The 17991-nt window shown below is 40.7% G+C and overlaps 2 protein-coding genes across 4 annotated transcripts; both read right to left on the bottom strand.

The window, feature by feature from the left end:
• Positions 1-357: 357 nt before the first annotated feature.
• foxd5 (forkhead box D5) lies at positions 358-1619 on the bottom strand. Its single transcript, XM_072386958.1, has one exon. The coding sequence runs from the start codon at positions 1525-1527 to the stop codon at positions 472-474; it is 1056 nt and encodes a 351-aa protein (XP_072243059.1). The 5' UTR covers positions 1528-1619; the 3' UTR covers positions 358-471.
• Positions 1620-2946: 1327 nt separating this feature from the next.
• Positions 2947-17583, bottom strand: cbwd (COBW domain containing). Of its 3 annotated transcripts, none has more exons than XM_072387746.1 (16): positions 17398-17582; positions 17021-17163; positions 16788-16874; positions 16389-16485; positions 15612-15703; positions 12309-12368; positions 11731-11768; positions 10563-10609; positions 10000-10086; positions 9858-9902; positions 9180-9236; positions 6095-6146; positions 4517-4585; positions 4353-4418; positions 4098-4224; positions 2947-3489 (listed from the first exon to the last, which is right to left on the bottom strand). In XM_072387746.1, exons 2-16 carry the CDS (start codon positions 17118-17120, stop codon positions 3416-3418), a joined length of 1098 nt encoding a protein of 365 aa, XP_072243847.1. In that variant the 5' UTR covers positions 17121-17163; positions 17398-17582; the 3' UTR covers positions 2947-3415. The 3 variants fall into 3 exon arrangements, with proteins under 3 accessions (XP_072243847.1, XP_072243846.1, XP_072243848.1); XM_072387745.1 differs by having other exon boundaries at positions 17021-17148; XM_072387747.1 differs by lacking the exons at positions 2947-3489; positions 4098-4224; positions 4353-4418; positions 4517-4585 and adding an exon at positions 4705-5436 and having other exon boundaries at positions 17021-17148; positions 17398-17583.
• Positions 17584-17991: the final 408 nt, after the last annotated feature.

Below are 17991 nucleotides of genomic sequence, written 5' to 3'. Positions count from 1 at the left end.
ATCTATTTTCCCCACGTGTTACATTGATGGGCTTTGCTGATCAACACAGCCAACTTGTTGCAAAGTTTTCTTAGTATTTTAGGCATGGCATGCACTGGCTCACTGAACACAATAACGCACAATTAATAGAGCTTGATAACATGTTTTTTTTTTTAGTTGTTTTTTTTTTACAATAAATAAAATTTATTTCAATCACATGGACTGTTATTTCGAAATCATCACACAAAAGTCAAATTATATTTCAGACATTTATTTGAACTCATTGGTTTAAAAAAAAAGAAAGAAAAAAGAAAGCATTCATCTGAGGTTTTACTTGCCTCGACAGTCACAAATATATTACTACTCATCTTATTTACACTGCTCTCTTTGAATACACATTTCTGAATGTCAGTGCATATAAATAGCATGCAGTTAAAAATATTTCTTTAAGAAATAAGATACAACAATCAACTGTAAAGTTTCGTATAGGCCTCAGCAGCGAGGGTAAGCGAGTCTGAGATGCTCATTTGTTGAAGGAGCGCTGCCCAGCATGGGAGGAAGGCAAAAAGAAGTTCTCAGAGGATGCAGGAGCGTCGGCACCAAACAGGCAGTTGTATTGGACATGAGATGACCGTATCCAAGACCACTGTCAGGGCTGTGCGGTGGGTTCGGGCTCTGCTGCCTGATGGGACACGGTCTGCTCATGATGCTGTCAATACTGAAGGAGCATTTTGTTGACAGGCCAGGTTTTGGTTCCCTTGCACACGGCGGTGCCCTAGAGTCTCTATGTCCACCGCACTTCCCGTAACTGTTCATAGCGTGTGGTAGAAGGTGGTAGGATGAAGGAGGCATCATGATGCTTTCCTGCATTGGTATGTACCGTATAGGAGCAGTGGGTGTGGGGCTTACCTGGCCTTGTACGCTATATGGTTGCCCGTATGGCCGGTAGCAACTTAAACTGGAATAAAACATAAGTCCATCTTTGCCGAAATCGGGTTGGTTCCTCTTGAACCGCTTCCTTCGGCGAAGGAAGCTGCCGTTGTCGAACATGTCCTCCGAGGCAGGGTCCAGTGACCAGTAGTTCCCTTTGCCTGGATTTCCAGGCTCCCTTGGGATCTTGATGAAGCAGTCGTTGAGGGAGAGGTTGTGTCTGATCGAGTTCTGCCAAGCGGGGAACTTGTCTCTGTAGTAAGGAAACTTGTTGCTGATGAAGTCACAGATGCCACTCAGCGTCAGCTTCTTCAGCGGGCTTTGCAGGATGGCCATGGTGATGAGAGCAATGTAGGAGTAGGGTGGCTTTACCGAAGTGCTCTGGGCTTTGGACGGCGCTGCGTTAGCACAGAAACTGTTCTCGCTTTCCCCCGACGAATCAGGCTCTGAAGAGTCAAACTCAGCACCAGATTCTGCTGAGGATCCGGGGTCCGCAGAGCACTCATTTCGATACAAATGCCGGTGGAGAGGCTCGTTTTCGCCCACTATGTCAATTTCATCCTCTTCTAGAGGTAATCCAGTGTGAACTGACGCTTCAAATTCACTGGATAGAGTCATAATAACACGCACAATATTTTTAAAAAACGCCTAAAAACTCAGCTGAGCCAAAGTGGCCTTATTGTAGCTTGTCGTGCGTAAAAACCCAGAGGCCCCCCTTCTCGTGCGTAAAAGCGCAAATGTGCCCCGGTTGCTCTAAAACTTTACTGTTTACTGCGGTGAGAGCAGAGACTTTATATGTTAGGAGGTTGCTGTCCTGCAGGCCAGCCCCATTAACTCTCCACCTATCAGAAGTGCCCCCAACTGCGGGGAGCCACATCAAGGTGGGGTGGGGTCTTGAGTGGTCCCTGATATGCGTAAAGTCTTTTCATGCTCCGAATAGCCATTGCTGGAAGTTGGCTGTATTTTTACAATTATGAAATGTTTAAGGTATATACATATTTAATTACATATAATCCTTTTTACAACCCTGTACCAAAGACTCAAAAAGTCGGTATGCTTAAAATTTAGCTACCGTGTAGCTGTCCTATGCAGAGCAGTCATAGTATATCATACATATATATCACAAATAATACAGCAGCGTAGTCAGAGGTGTGATGTTCTGGGGGAATTATAACACCACACCTAACTCGTGATAATAAACCAAGGTTTCCCTGTGGCACCCCCTCAAGGGTTCGTTTAGTTTGTCACCTCTGAATGCCCGCGGGTGGTGTGAACATGAAAATGGCCATGGTAGGGCTTCCCGCAGTCAGCAGAGAAAAGAGGCAATAGTCGCCTTAACGAGGCCATCAGCATCAGAATCGAGAAGGAAACGGCTCAGCTGCATGACGGGCTCTGTGCTTTGGGCTCAGCTCTGGCTTTACGACCGCGATGAATGAGCACAGCCCTCCTCAAAGCAAACTGGTCCAACAGCGGATACGTGCTAAAACCGTGCTGTTATAACATCTCCATTGCAAATAACCCAACTGGGACAACTCCACCTATTTCCTTACCTGTGTGTGCGCTGGGATGGTTCTCAATTGACTGTTCTAACAAAGGCGTATAGAAGGGAAAAAAAATGCTTCTTAAGCTTCACAAGCACAAAATTAAACAGCAGGAGCAGATACAGCGTCACAAAACTACTAAAAATGACTGCAAAGTTAATATCATGTAAACTGAAATCTAATCCTCGAAGAAAATACATGGCATCAGAAGTACACATTTTCTTTGGGTACAAGCTAAACTTATTTAAATAGTCTGTTTAAATGGTTTGAAACACCTTCTGTTCAAATCACAGTCTGTTCATTGGATACAAAACTTGTATGGGTTTCATAATGAAAGCTGAGATGTTAATTCCTCTCACCCTTCAGTGAACTTACCAGTTTGGCACAATGACTCTTTGTCCCTGTTATGTTAATGCATTAGTATTGTCAGCAAGAAAAAGGCAGGTTTACAAAGAATAACTTTGGTAAATAATATAAAAAAAGTGTAGAATACCACTGTCAGAAGAAAACTTTATTCTGAATAATTTAAATTGATGAGTCAGAAACATTAGCAGGACTACTGCAAGTCCAATGCCATAATTTACTTACAGAGCGTGTATCACTACTAAGACTCCTAACCTGCAATAGTTGCAGTATTAGTCAACCCATATTTCTATCAATTGAAGGCTGTGTGTTGATCATTGACCTTTGTGGGGCCTTTGTGTGGGCACACATCTTTGTTTTTACATTAGAAATCATGAAAAGAGGTCATGTTTAAAATGACCAAACAGCCTGCAGTTTTTAGAGAAGGCTAAGATGCATTATCACAACTTGATCTACCATAGCAACACCGCAGTCATCTTTAGCCATCCTCAGATGTATCGTGGTCACACAGAAACAAAAAGAAAGTCAAAAGGACAATATCATCTTTATCGATGGCCTGTGCCACAACTTAGGCGTTTGATGTGAAGAGGAGAGAAGGGCTTTTATTTTTTTCCTGCATCCAACACCACGGTAGAAATGAAATGTTCCTGCAGAATTTCCTTGTCCAGGTTCTTGCCTGCAAAACAGAGAGGAGCCAAAAGAGAGTGCGATCAGAAAAGGCTACATACACCCAAAAACAACACAAAAATGATGACTGTTTCTATTTCACAAACTGTAGAGAGTGAGAAAATCTCCATTTCCTGGAAAATGTTAGGAAATTAGCATTGGATAAATAAATAAATGAGTAAATAAATTTACAAACAAAACAAGATGCAGAAGAAAACTTTGAAAGTCAATCGGCACTAAGAGTGCTTGACAACATGAACAGGAGTTGGTTAAAAGAGACATCATTACATTGGCTGGTATGCATTTAGGGGAATGGCTGATCCAAGTGTGCTCTTGTTTTTTTTTTCACTCTGTGGGTGTTTATTGGTATAATCAGTTGCCTTTTTTTGGGATCAGTCATCTTTTGGGACAAAAAAGCGTGGACCTAACGAGGCAGTGCATAATTTCTGGGGTTCTGGATAGGGTTAAGGCTAAGGTGTGAATTAAGTGTAAGTTAAGAGTCAGGGTTAGCGTTTGAGATGGGCTGTACAATGAATGACAAACAGTAACTGTCTTATTAGGATAACTGTGCAGCTCGTGTGTGTGCTTGTGAGTGCATGTGAGAGTATATGCGCGCACCTATAAAGACCAGCCTGTTGATGCGTGGGTTCTCCTCCCAAAGCTGCCGAGTCTCATTGAGCTCGTACAGCTCGTGGACCCCCTGCAGCATCACTTGGTGGGTTTTACCAGCAAATGAAACTATCCCCTGTAAACACACATGTCACGAGTGACACATTAACCACCATCAAATTAAGCATTTAACTGATCAATAGATAACAAAGCCTGTGTTATTTATCACTGCAGCCTGTGGGGAACTATTGTGCTCTGCTGTACCTTTAACCGGATGACAGTCATGGCTTCTTCCTGTTTGTTACAGAACTTCTTTTCCCAAAGCAGATCCTGAGGCAGTGGAAAACAGGTGTTTACTTTTCAAAGGCTCTTACCGTATTGGAGATAATTAGTGATGACTTCAGGGATCTGAAAGAAAGTGTCTTTACTTGGATGAAGGCATTCAAGGCATCCTCAGAGAGATCGCCTGTCACCTCGAATGTCACCGTTAAAATGCTCTGCAGCAGACACACAAAATATCACAAAATGCTTTTGATAAAACACAAACTATCGACAATTTTGTGGTTTAAAAAAAATTAAAAATAAAATAAAAAATAAAAAAATCGGGCATTTGGCCACCAAAACTAAAACAAAAGCACACAAAGAAGTCCCAATGCTTTTCATATATGTTGAGATCAAATTTGAAGCAAACACATTAAAAAGCTTTGAATGTGGAAAGCCTGCACAGTCGTCTGTATAATACTAATTAAATATGCGACTAGTAACTATCAAGGAAAAACTACAATATTTACCTATGAAATGCAGATCTGTAACAGAGCGAAGTACAAAAAGTGAGAACACTGCACCCCTGCTTTTACAGTTTAGGACTTTTATCTTTATGCCCATATGAGAAGTGGCAACATTTATATAAAACCCATTTTCACACATATTTTCGGTTTATTGAAACTAACTAATTCATTACAACTGCCTAACAAAAGAAGCATTGTTTTTTTGTGCCCCGGCTGATGATTTTGTCAACGAACGTGACAAAAAACACGGCTCCTTGTGGCACGTAAAAACCCTCCCCTCTTTATTCCTCCCTTCACACGTGTGCAGTCCCTCCTGTGAAAAAAACTTCCTCATGACATTAAAAGGGCACTTTGCAGATATTTGGGGGTTTTGTGTGTAAGTGTTAAGGTTACACACTTCCTTGTCATTTGGTATAACAACAGAAAAACAGCATTCTCATTTACATGAAAAGAGCGAGATGAGGGTGGGGGCTTGGAGCGTCTATGTGTGTGTATCTGTGAGAGTGTGTGGTGGTGGGAGGGGGGTCTGAGGGACAGTAGAGCTTCATGCGGGAAAAAACCTGAGAGAAAACAGACAACAATGCTGTTATTTACCCACACAAATAACCCTCATCTCTCCTCATCCTGTGATAAAAGTTCACGGGTATAAAGAACAACTGAAGACAATATGAAGCCTAATTGCTGCAGGGAGCCAGTTCATCTGATACTTGATGAAAACAATTCCTGACATGGTATGAAACTTATCCTGGAAGAAATAGTTTTACTGTCAAATACATTAAAGAAACTGACAGGACAGCTGCCTAAGATTGTAGATGAATTGATTTTTCCCTCAAAAAACTTACATTTCTATTCGACATGCTGGGTTATATTCAAACAACTGAAAAGCCATAATATACAGACACAATTCTAGCCAAGTCTAGCCAACACCCGGTCGACATTAAGTCAAAAAGCTTTCAATGTATCAGTTGTGTATGACCCAGATTGGCTCTATTTTTAAAACATCAAAAGCTTCCAAGTTGATCTCAACACAAAAAGCAAAGCAAGGGAGGGAGTTTTCACTACAGTGTCGCAGCCCGGGGGAATGCAAGGCACAGTTTTAGCCTGAGGAGAATGCATGCCCCTTTATCCCGTAGGAAACGATGTGTTGAAATAAATTAGCAAACAAAATAAGAAAACCTCAGAGGTGCAAAGGCTAAATTCAGTTCAGAGCCCTCATACCTTGTCAAGATGTGGTCCCATAGGTTTTACAAGCTGGAGCTTCTCAGCAAGCCTAACAGGTGAGAGAAATTATGAGAAACCATAATGTTTTTGTTTTTTTCTTGTCCCAGCAAACAAACATGGCTGATTTCAGTTTTAAAAGAGCTTTAAAAAATAATGATGGTGCAGTTAATACATTACAACATGCTGTGCACCCAAATCCCTTCAACAAAAAGGCAAAAAAAAACTTTACCCTTCAAATGTGAGATAGTTTTTTCACCCTTTCTGTAGCTGCATTTGCAATTTGTATCAGTGGAATTTAATCGATTGATGATTGATTAAATCTAGAATACAATAAATAACATATTAATCAATAGTCATTGCAAAAAAAAAGTCATTGTGTGGAGTTATTGCTGTGGGGAGGAATGACCTGCTACAACGTTCTTTGTCACAGCTGAGCTCAAGAAGTCTCCGACTGAACGCAGTTTGTTGTTTAGTCACTTAATTATTTAGAGGGTGCGCAATGTTGTCCATTATGTTGAGTGATTTGTGCAGTATTCCTTTTTGCATAATCAATTCAAGGGGATCCAGAGCAGTCCCCACAGTCCCACAGAACCAGCGTTCTCTAACATTATTTTGTTCAACTCCTATGAATAACTAAGGATGTTTACATAACACTAGATTAAAAAACATATTCTCTTGCTAGTCAGGCCAAAACTAAGCTTTTCCAAATCTGGACTGACACACCCAGATATTGCAACTGGGGGATGAATCACATCTGCGTGTAAACTCAAATGGTTCTTGGTTTACATTAAGACTACATGTCCACTTGTACTAAAAGCATTTCCAGACTGTTGTTCTGCTCTAACAAAGTTAGACTGATTTCACAACTGCTGCATTGGACAAAAATCGCCAAAATCAGCACAGTCAAACAGGTGGCTGCAAAGCTGGTTGCACTCTCCACCACAGACTTACAGAAACTATGCAATGTCTTTCTGCAAACATTGGAAGATCAAAGTTGGCATTTATTTATATGGTATCGTGCTGTGTGTATGCTTTTGAAAATCTTAATTAATCTTAATCTTAGTTAATTCTTAAACTGTTTAAGATAAATGGAGCGATTTTATCTGGATTCCATTTGCCAGCAAAGGACTGGGGGATAAATCAGAAGAATAACCAGATAATTAACAGTTAGAAGAGCAGAAAAAACATTCTGCCACAGAGCAGAAGTTACAGTTATTCCAGAAAGTCCTTCAAGCTTCTTTTTTCTTGCGAATTACTAGTTGAGCTCACCTCTTCACGACTCTTAGATATGACACAACTGGAAGGACATTTTTTTTTTATTGAAAGAGTCACAGCTGGCGGACATCAGGCAACCAATATTGAGAGTCACAAGTCAAAAAGCAGGACTATTGCATCTCACTGTTCTGTTTGTAAGGTACGGGAGAGCAAAACTGAGACAGCCACAGGCCTGAAACGAATGCATACAAGGGAGAGTCAGCACACCCGAACATGTTGCTGTAGACACCAGCGCTGTTGTCCCCTGTCTGATTTGGCAACAATGGGATGCTGTTTGAAAGCACAGAGCAATTCAACGCTACCCCTCTTCAGTTAGGTCAGACGAACAAGCAAAGAGAGGCATCATAACAAGAGTGTCCAGGGCTGTGCACCATTATATCGTGTAAAAGAAAATAAGAAAAAGAGCAGTATGAACTAGTAAAAGTGGAAAAAGCAGCACAGTGTTGCCGTCTTTGTTTGCATCATTGTGTGATTTTTGTGGGAATGCGATTTCTGTTTACTGTAATAGCATCTAAATAAAACTTTTAAGCTGTACTAATTATTGTTACAAATCCGCCTACAATTCCGACTTTTTGTTTAGCATTTGTTGTTTGTCTCAGACTGGTTCCTGCTGGCTATTAGTGTTTTAACTAGTGAGGTTTTACTGGTTGGATAATAGTTAAGTCACCTAAATCTTTGCTTTTTTAATTACTTTATCTGCCTCCTTTTTCTTTTGTGCAGAAGAAGAGAAGCAGTTTTTTCTTTGTGTTTGATCTCATAGTTGTGTTAGTGCTTAATGACACTATACTAAATGGACTTGCAAAGGCTTTAGAAATGGCTATTAAATCCTACAGGACACCCACAACCACCTCCGAAAAAACTATTACCCCTTGTTCCCCCACTTCTCCCTGACCTCACAAGGAGGCTAAATGTTGTGTCCAGCTGCTTGAGTCCTGCGTGCTGTTAGTGCCACACAGGCAGAGCGGCGGGGGGCCGCTTCAAACAGCCAGCATGGGACTCTGGGGAGGAGGGGCCGAGACTCAAAGGCAGGGCGAAAGAAGCTATCTGTTGGGACAAGGGGAACTCCTCGGGAGCCCTTGGACACACACAGCTCTAATCCTCTGCAGCTGGTCAAGAGACACTGATTCAGGGCATGTAAGAGAGCTTTAACACGCCGGCCGGTTCATTCAAATGAAGGGATGAACACAGATTCTATTCATGAGAATGACATTCTGCAGGGGATACAATATGATGACCATCCTGTGGTGTAACAGGGCAACGCTCAATAAAAGAGTCTTAATTAGGGAGAAACATAGCAGCAGCATCAAAGACTGCTGAGCAAACAAAGTAGAAACAAAAGCTAAATCAGGCTTTTATCATTTACTGTGAGTTTTAAACGCAAGACTATAAGCGACAACGCTACAGAAGCCAAGTGATAAGCAATTCAAGATTAGTAGGAAACTGCAGAGAATACATGCCTAAAGTGTGTCATCAATCCCAAAATGCTAACAACTAAAATCATGACAACATTAAGAAAAAATGTTTTTCTTACAATGAGTTGAAGCAAAGTTTGCTACTATTCCAAAAAATTTAACAAATCCAATTTGGGCTCTTTTTTCTAAATAAGTCTTTAGGAAATAAAATAACGTGACAATAAATGTAAAATCATATTTTTTTTATAAGGACCTATTAAATAAAAATTAGGGGCAATGTAGTCTGTTTTAGGTGAAAAGACCATTTTTGGGGTTAATCGGTTGAAAAATGAACCAATTTACATATTTTGCTATACCTTGGACTCTACTTTGGACTTTGTTAAACCAAAACTCACCTTGCTCCGTCCTTACTGTCGAAGGAATGCAGATCCAGCACTTCAGAGAGATCCACCCTGTGAGAGAGGATCACTTTATTTTACTGTTACGTCTTATTAAAAATCCCACCATCTCACAGTGGACAATGCTTTGTGCAAAAAGCTTTTAGCATTTACCACAAACCAACATTAAAGGGAATACAATGAACTGACTCGGGCTGAATGTTTTTGCAATGTTTTTTCAATTAACCCCCTCTGCACATGCTTTCATCTGCACACCCTGGTCTGAACTCTGCAGGAGGGCAAAGCAGAGCCCAAACACATCCAGACCTTTCATTCACACTGCTTTGTGTTAGGCCCCAATAACACACAACACGCTAGAACCGACTGTGCGTGTGCACACGCATTTGGACGCACGCACATTCACACATATGCCACCTTGCTGGCCCAAAGTCCTCAGGTCAGAGAGCAAAGACTTGTGGGTAACTGGACACCGACGCAGGTTTGGTGTTTACTCAGAGTGCAGCACTTCGTGTTTGTTTATGTGCACGTCTGAAGCAACGTCTGAAGCGCTTCATCTTTGATACAAAGATCTGAGCAGAGGTTACGCCCAACTCAGCAGGATGCCTGGGCCACAGAAAGCTACTTAACCCTTATCTCACAAAATTACCTCTTATTTGTTTGGTAAAAGTTACTCACCTTGATCTCTGGGTTTCTAGAATCTTGACAAGACCATTTATAGACCTGAGGTGAAAGAAAAGTTAGGATCAATTACAACTCCCTATATACTCAACAGATGGATAAGAGGGTGAATTGTAAGTAGTGATTACGTTATATTGACCTGACAGTGTCTCGAACTTGGTTTAACTCATCCTCACTCACAAGGTCTGTCTTGTTGATAATGGTCAAATCAGCAATAGCAATCTGTCTGGAAATATATCAAAAAAAGAAAAAAGGGGTAAATAAGTGCTTCCAGTCCTCCTTTAGGTGTCGGATATTAGGATGACCACAACACGCATTCTTGTTTGCAGCTGTATTGATGTGTATGAGCCCTAATGAGCGGCCGTAAGAAATCTGGCAAATGCCAAACTCAAGTGGAAGCTGAGCACTGTTTAGTTTAGAGGTGAAAAGACAAACAGTGACAAAGAATGCAAAAGGTCAGGCAGCTAGTCTCTTTTTCAGTGTATTTGCTCAGCAACAATACCACACATCTGCTAGAAGTGACAAACTGGGAGACAGACGGACAAACGAAAAGAATGCCCACAGAAATTATGACCCGTGCCGTGGACACTAAAACAGCCAACCCTATGTTAAACATGATGATAAGTTATAAAAACCATATAAAAGTTACCAACGTTTCAATGCATCATATTTCATTCGTTTAAATGTGTTTAAAAGCTTTACCTGGCAGCTTCATTGAGGAGCCCGTCTGCTTTTTCTTCTGCCAGTTGCTATGAAAAGTGGGGATAACGGACGCAAGTTACACATACAAGTTCAATACGGCGTTTCCTCATATAGGTCGTTAAAAAAAAAAAGCAAACATCTGCAACAGACAACGCAAACATTAACGCGTTAGTTTAAAAAAGAGCAGCCTGAATTGAACTATAATCTATTATAAACTCTTAATACCACAGGAGATCTTTTTTCCCCATTTTCTTTGTGTCTTACGCCCATGCAGGCAAAGCTGCAGCTTCCAAAACAGTTTAATATGTAATAACAGGCGGCACAAGAGGTGCTAATCTGGATCCTGACCCCTGATTGTCAACCTGAGAGGAATCTGTCACCGCCTGGTTCGCCACAGCTTTATCTCTGAATGACAAAAAAAAAAATATTTAAATAAAACTCCATGGATTGCGGACAGCGGATTTCATTTAACATCTTTTGCATTAAGAGGAAAACAGCTTCTCAGATGGTCTGAAATTAATATATTTTTAGACGGACAGGTGTCCGACGAGGCAGGCGAGTGGATGTGACAGTCCCATTACGACGGTCACACCTCTGATATCAATTACTCCGTCACTATGAGTTACATCCTTCCACTCTTTCTGTCCGGAATTCCTTCACCTCGCCTCTCCGCACTCTGAGGACTGACGAGCTCAAAGGCCACGAAAAGTGTCACTTCACCGAGCATGACACCTCCAAATGAGAACCCATTATCTAAGTGTCAATTCTCCCGTTCTTTGAAAGCACCACAGAGAGGGCAGGATGTGTCTGTTCACTGAGACATCTCAAAGGTTTAAAGTCGCCAATTGTTTTGCTACTGCTCACAAGGAAATTCTGCAAATATGCTTCGCCTGCACGATTAAAGCTGCGACGTTAACTATTATTTCCATTATTTCCTTACAGACTGTAAGACGCCAGTCCCAATTTCGACAGTTCAAATGCGCAAAAATCTAAAACAGTTCAGCTAAGAGTCCTCGCGCAAAAAGCTGGAGCCAAAAGAATGTAGAGCAACTACATCTATTGTCGGTTAATTTTTTTGCTGATCATTTGATCCACTTTGACCAACTGCTTTGCTATCAGGTATCTTTAAAACCGCATAGAAAAAAAAAAGCATATTCTTATGACATACCTGTTGCCCGTACTTGGCGTCAATAACAGTGACGATGCCTACAGGGGATGAACAAAAAGGATTAATAGCTGGAGGGAATTGTCACTATTTGTGCACATTCTTGCCTTTTGCCGTTCGCTCCCATCTGTCGGTGCCACTTTCTCTGTGTAATTCAAACAGCCCTTTAGGTAAGCTAGCCTGTCACAACAGAGCAGACAGCTGAGCATTCAGTGGGAAGAGAAGGGTCCCATTCATTCAAACACACACATTCCACAACAGCAGATATAAACGGATAAGAAAATACGTCACCTCTACAAACAAGGCAGACAGCACCTGAGCAAGTCCACTGTGGTGTCTCCTCACAACTGGACAACTGGAATGAAGCTTCTATTGGCTTAACGATGACATATGAGCCCATATTGCAGGCACAGCACAAAATGAGATTCTGGCACTGCTACACCTGATTATATTTGTTTAGGAAGTCTGATCGGTGCTAGTATTTTCAAGCTAATCAGTCACTTTGTAAAGAAGTTAAAGCCTCTCAAAGGGGCCCAAAAAACAGAAACATGAAGGATAAGAACACACGTCAAAGCTCTTACCGTCCAAATAGATGTCACTGCCGAGCTCCGCATCAACCCAGAACATGGAGGCCACAGCTCCTACCAAGAGAAGTTGGTATGTTTGAGTTCATATAGCTCCAAAATTGGAGAACAAATATGCCACAGCTGGAGGCTGAAGGTCAAATTCTCAACTTTATTAACTTCTGTATTGATTGTTCTTTGAAAAAATAAATAAAGCTGATAACAAAGTGAAGCTCCTGGCAGACAAAAAAAAAAACAACAAATAATCTATTACAGTTGTTCGTCGTCCACTGATACACAGACGTTGTGCAGATTTTAAGGTTTGCAGTTGTGTGAACCTACAAACTCATAACAGCAGATTATTCTTCTCAATTGATCAATAAAGAATTTTAATCTAAAAATTCCTGAAAACAGTGTGAATTAGCCCTCTCCGGAATTGTAAACATTTCTTTTTGGAGAGACTGTTTTGTTTGACCAAAACCCCAAAAAGTTTAATTAACAAGGCTGTAAAACAGAGGCAGGAAGCAACTCCTCATAGTTGAGACACTTAGCATATCTATATGATACTAAGAAAATACTCATTCTTGGCCCGGGCTTGTAAAATGCATGTAAACACGTTAGTCTGAGCCAAATCTTCTCAAAACCACATCAACACACCCAGACATTGTAGTTGGAGGTTGAATCACTCCTGTGTGCATACGCTCAACTACGCTTACATAGGGCCAAGATGCTCTGTACATCTCTTTGTAAAACACTTGAGTGTATTTTAATACAGCCAAATACACGTATCTGGTCTTATAAGACATATCCAGACTGTCGCTCTGCTTTAAGAAAATCCTGACTTTGTAACCACAATGATCCCTGATCGAGTCACAATTCTCATTGTGATGACTGTACTCATTCAGTCAGTTTTTACTTGAAGTGATGGTTGATTACTTGATGTGTGCTTATTTATATTCATGAATATATCTAGTGACATTCCCATCCAAAGATTTTTCTTTTTTTTTTTACTGGCTGAGCTCTGAGGATCACATAAAACCAATATGAGAAGTTTTCAATTGTGTTCGTCCCCCCGGTACATTTGGTTTGTTTCCAATTTGCTGTGGACGCGGTTATTACACGGCCCTCTGTTGTCATGCCATCCACAGCTTGTACACATAATGCGCTTTTGTCAAACTGTCGAGCGAGAATAAGAGAGCATTGTAAATATTTGACAGATGTGTAATGAAAGCACAGGGTTTGAGTGACATGTTTCACATAACTCATCCAACCTCTTCCTGAATGGAAGGCGAGAACCCCCCCCCCCCGGGGAGACTTTATGACTGACAGGCCGTCTTGGTCGATAACGAGCCAATGACGTGGGGGAGATGCGCGGACAGGCCCATTCTGATGATGCTCCGCTGGCTCTGACTGAGAAGCTGAGTGGTGTGTGTCTGCCTCTTGACACCTGTCACTTAACGATACACCACAATCATCCCACCGCTCGCTCTGCGATAACCTAATATCGATTTCTGGATCACACCTGAGAGAACAAACAGTGAGACTCCTTTTGCTGTCTCGGAATGTCCCTTAACTAATTTAATTTAATAAAATTTGAGCTTGCATAACTATTTCATTTGAACCTCTGTCTGACTAAAACGAATTCCCTTGTTTTTAGCATCATCCCCTTAATTCTGACCAGTTTCCCAGTCCCCGCTGATGGAAAACATCACCACAGCATGACGCTGCCACCACCGTGCCTCACTGTGAGCATGGTGTTATTGAGGTGATGAGAGATGTTGGGTTTACGTCAGATAAAGCCTTTTCCTAAATGACCAAATAGTTCAGGGTCTTCTTCCTAATGTTTGTTGAGCCCCCCCACATGCCTTTAAGCAAACTTTCTGTAAGAAATTGCTTTTTTCTGACAACTCTTCCATAGAGCCTAATTCTGTGGCGTGTACAGCTAATAGCGGTCCTGCGGACAGATACATCACTCTCGTCTGTGGAGTTTTCCAGATTCTTCAGGGCGACCTTTGGTCTCCTTGTTACCTCCCTGATAATTGCCCTTCTTGTCCGATCTGCGAGTTTTGGTGGACGGCCCTCTCTTGGCAGCCTTGTTGTGGTATATTTTGTGATGATGAATTTAACGGCGCTCCACAGGATTTTCAAAGTGTCAGATGTGTCATTATAAACCAACCCCGATTTGTACTTTTCCACAACTGTGTCCCTGACCTGTTTGGCGAGCTCCTTGGTTTTCACAGTGCCGCTTGCTTGGTGTTGCCTTTTGATTAGTGGTTTGCAGACTGTTCTTTCAGAGCAGACGTGTAACTGAGATCATGCGACATCATGAGACAGCGGAACAGGTGAGCCTTTTATAACTAATTACTGTATGTGACTCCTAAAGATCACTGGTAGCTCCAGAACTTATTTAGGGGTTTCATAGCAAAGGACGTGAATGAGTTTTCTTTCATTTAATACGTGTACACCTTATTTCTAAAATATCGCAATTTTAGAAATTTTACATTTCAAAAGATATTACATTTAACTTTCAATTCTGTTCCAGCTTTATTCTATTGTTTGTTATCATCTTACTTTGGCCCCTGTTATCATACTCACTCATCAGTGTTGCATTTGTGGAAAACGCACCTAGTCGCATTCTTTGCACTGTATCATGTAAAAATAAACTCCTTTCAAAATCCTAAAGTGGAAACATCAAACTTAAATTAGAAATTTCCCAGAAGTGTGTCACTGATTTCAGTTTCCATTTCAGTTTTGTTAACTAGTTTGTGAGCAATGAAAATGGTTTACTTGGCCTTTAAAAACAACAGTTTGACTCAAGTACCGTTAGACATCTCTTAGAGAAAAAAAAAATCAGCCATTTGCAAAGGTTGCTCAGTTTTGATGTGGTTCTGCTAAGTTAAAAAGCAGCAGTGTAAAAATAATGACCAACAGTGTCATACAGCAACATACAGAAACAACAAGTGAGGCCTACTGTAAGACCATTTAGAAAAACTACAACAAAATTGGGCATTGCACACAGGATGATGTGAATTTTGTCTTATTTGAAACAGAAAGGCTCCAGCTGACTGTCAAATGTCTTTGACATGTGCTGCATGAGTGTGTGTCTGTCAGTGTGTGTGTGTGTGTGTTTGTGTGTGTGTGTGTGTGTGTGGGGTGGAAGAACCAAGTCATGCTGACTTCATCCAGCCCACACAAAACAGCTGGAGAGGATTTCACAGGGAGCAAATATCTGCCAATTTGCTGCCCATGTCAAAGACTGAACACTTTATAATCAAAAACAGATTTATGTGTCATATTCTTATTTCGCTAAATGTTTATTACCTGGATCAGCGAGTCCCGTAGTTTCTAACAGAATATAGTCAAACTTTCCTTTCTTCTCCATCAGGTTTTCAATGGCTTTAAGACCATTATCCCTGACAAAACAAGAAACAAGTAATGATTAAGAATGCAAACAGAGAACTGAACACCAGACACACAGCAGCAGTCAAACGTCTGGACACATCTCCTCATTGTTTTTTCTTTTGCTGCTCTCTACTTAGGTCTGTGAAAACAAGCTTGAGCGTCTTTAAAACAAGTGCTTTTCTGTACGTGAGGAGAAGAGATGGCACACAATTTCATGGAAAGAGAACCTCTCTAACCACTAAACATGGGTGTGGAGTAATCATGTTTTGGGCTTGCGTTGCAGCCACTGGCAGAGCTTAAAAAAAAGTTTTACTGCGACTCTCACATTTCAGCAAGTAAACCTAATTGAAAGACTAAAAAGACTAAAAAAGAACTAATGAGATTCTTTGCTGCGACATTATCTATTAACAAGCTGTGACACTTAAAAAAAAAAAGGGGGTGTTAGGCTAAGTTTTTACTTTGAGCGATAGGCAAAAAAGTTGTCTTGCTTAAAATATTAAAGACATTTGTTATCTTTAACTATATTCACAATAAAATAATGTATCCATATTACCACAATAATTGATACAGGCACATAAAAGGTGAAGCATTACTTTGGAATTTAAACCGTGCCGTATCAAAAAGAAAAAAAGTCTAAATTCTTATCTTCACAAGTTTATATTGTAGCACTAAATGGACAGTAGATACTTCACATACTTGACAGAGCAACAGAGGCAGCCATTTCTCAATTCCAGCCACTCCTCATACAGCTCTCCTGCCTGGCTCACAGCGAGGGACTTCTCCAGAGCGCTACCTGCAGAAGAACAACCAGAATAAAGATCTGCTGACAAAGACAGAGCAATTCCTACCAAAGAATCGGAATGTGTAGTCTTTTAACACTAGATACATGTTATTTGTCTCTCCTCTGGTTAATGTTTGTTATGATGCTGCTCTCTTGTGGTAAGGTGAGGAAACAACAGAGCACATAAAAGCACACTCACCAGACGGCAGGTTTATCAGACTAATACAGTTTTTAACATGATTTTTGTTGGCCTGGGCGCAGTCAGTTCAAATGACCACCACTTTTGATCGATCTTAAGAGCTTTATCAGTTTACCTTCTCCAAATTCATTGAGAATGACAGCAATCCGCTTGTTGTGTTGCTCTGTTAAGATGTAGTTCAGGAGTGTGGTCTTCCCAGCGCCTGTAAAGAAACATATAGAGAATCATAATATCAACATGGGAATGTACTCATGGTGTAAGATAGCGTAAGTGAACAACACCACACTGCTTTGTCGGAGACTATAATCTCATTTATAAGCTCATTAAAGCTGTAAGTGCAGATCTTACCCAGGTAGCCTGTGATGATGGTGACAGGTATCTGCTGATCAGGGCGACCGCACTGGGTGTCTATGGGCACCAACTCGGGACAGTCATCTTCCTCATCCATGATGTCATCCAATGGAAATAAAGTTTTTCTTCAAGCACACAAGCTGGAAGTAATGGATTTATTCACTTTATTATTGTGTGTGTGTGTGTGTTAAATATATTTATGATAAACAAAACAAGGAAATAAGAGCAAGTCAATCTTTTGTTATTTTGTACTTGAAAATATGACTACAAACCTAAATGACACAGATGACGTGAAGTAATATCAATTCACTGGCACAACATAACAGTAAATTTCAGATATTTAAAACAGCCAGCCAGGACACTTTCCCTCCTACCTGTTTTAATTGTAACCACAGAAGAAGAAGCCCCAGTAGCTTAAAGTTCCAAACATATGATTAAGTCACGATTGTGTAATTTCTAAAACTGTAGATGGGTAAAGTTTTCTCAGAACGTCCACTCCTGAGCTCCGGTGTTGTATTTCATATCGTCCCACACCGGTTAGACTCCGTTGTAATCCTGAAGCTGCGATAATGGTTCCGCTTTCGTTAAAACTACCTAAGACGAAAACAATGCAACAAAGAAAGATGATTGATTTGATTGATGCATGTGAGAATTAATCAATACAACAAATTCTGAGCAACTGCGGCTTTTTGTCACAAAAATGCACTCCCCGGTTCTGGAAGCACTGATTGGACCAAAGGACGTAACATGATGTAATGATGACGTTCAACCACAAGGTGGCAGCAGAAATCCCTCATTGCATTTTGTTTGCGCTATAAATACGAATAAGAAAATTGTACTTATGCAATACATTTTAGATTAGAAAAAATAACATGTTAAGTACCATCATTGTTTTAATTCTTATTTAGTTAAACAATAGCAAGGGTACATTTATTGTTAATGTGTTGGACAGTGATGACTTATATAAC

Source organism: Leuresthes tenuis, unplaced genomic scaffold, assembly GCF_036924035.1.
Source record: "Leuresthes tenuis unplaced genomic scaffold, fLeuTen1.0.hap1 SCAF_6, whole genome shotgun sequence".
In the NCBI taxonomy this organism is placed as follows: domain Eukaryota; kingdom Metazoa; phylum Chordata; class Actinopteri; order Atheriniformes; family Atherinopsidae; genus Leuresthes; species Leuresthes tenuis.
Note: the sequence above shows the minus strand (reverse complement) of the source record. Positions and strands in the feature narration are given on the sequence as shown.

Bases quoted from the DNA above. Each gene is read 5' to 3' on its own strand.
- foxd5 (XM_072386958.1), bottom strand. From the start codon at position 1,527: ATGACTCTATCCAGTGAATTTGAAGCGTCAGTTCACACTGGATTACCT.
- cbwd (XM_072387746.1), bottom strand. From the start codon at position 17,120: ATGGATGAGGAAGATGACTGTCCCGAGTTGGTGCCCATAGACACCCAG. The intron at 16,486-16,787 runs GTAAACTGATAA...GTTCTTCTGCAG, and splicing joins TCTCAATGAATTTGGAGAAG to GTAGCGCTCTGGAGAAGTCC. The intron at 10,610-11,730 runs GTATGTCATAAG...CACTTTTCATAG, and splicing joins ACGCCAAGTACGGGCAACAG to CAACTGGCAGAAGAAAAAGC.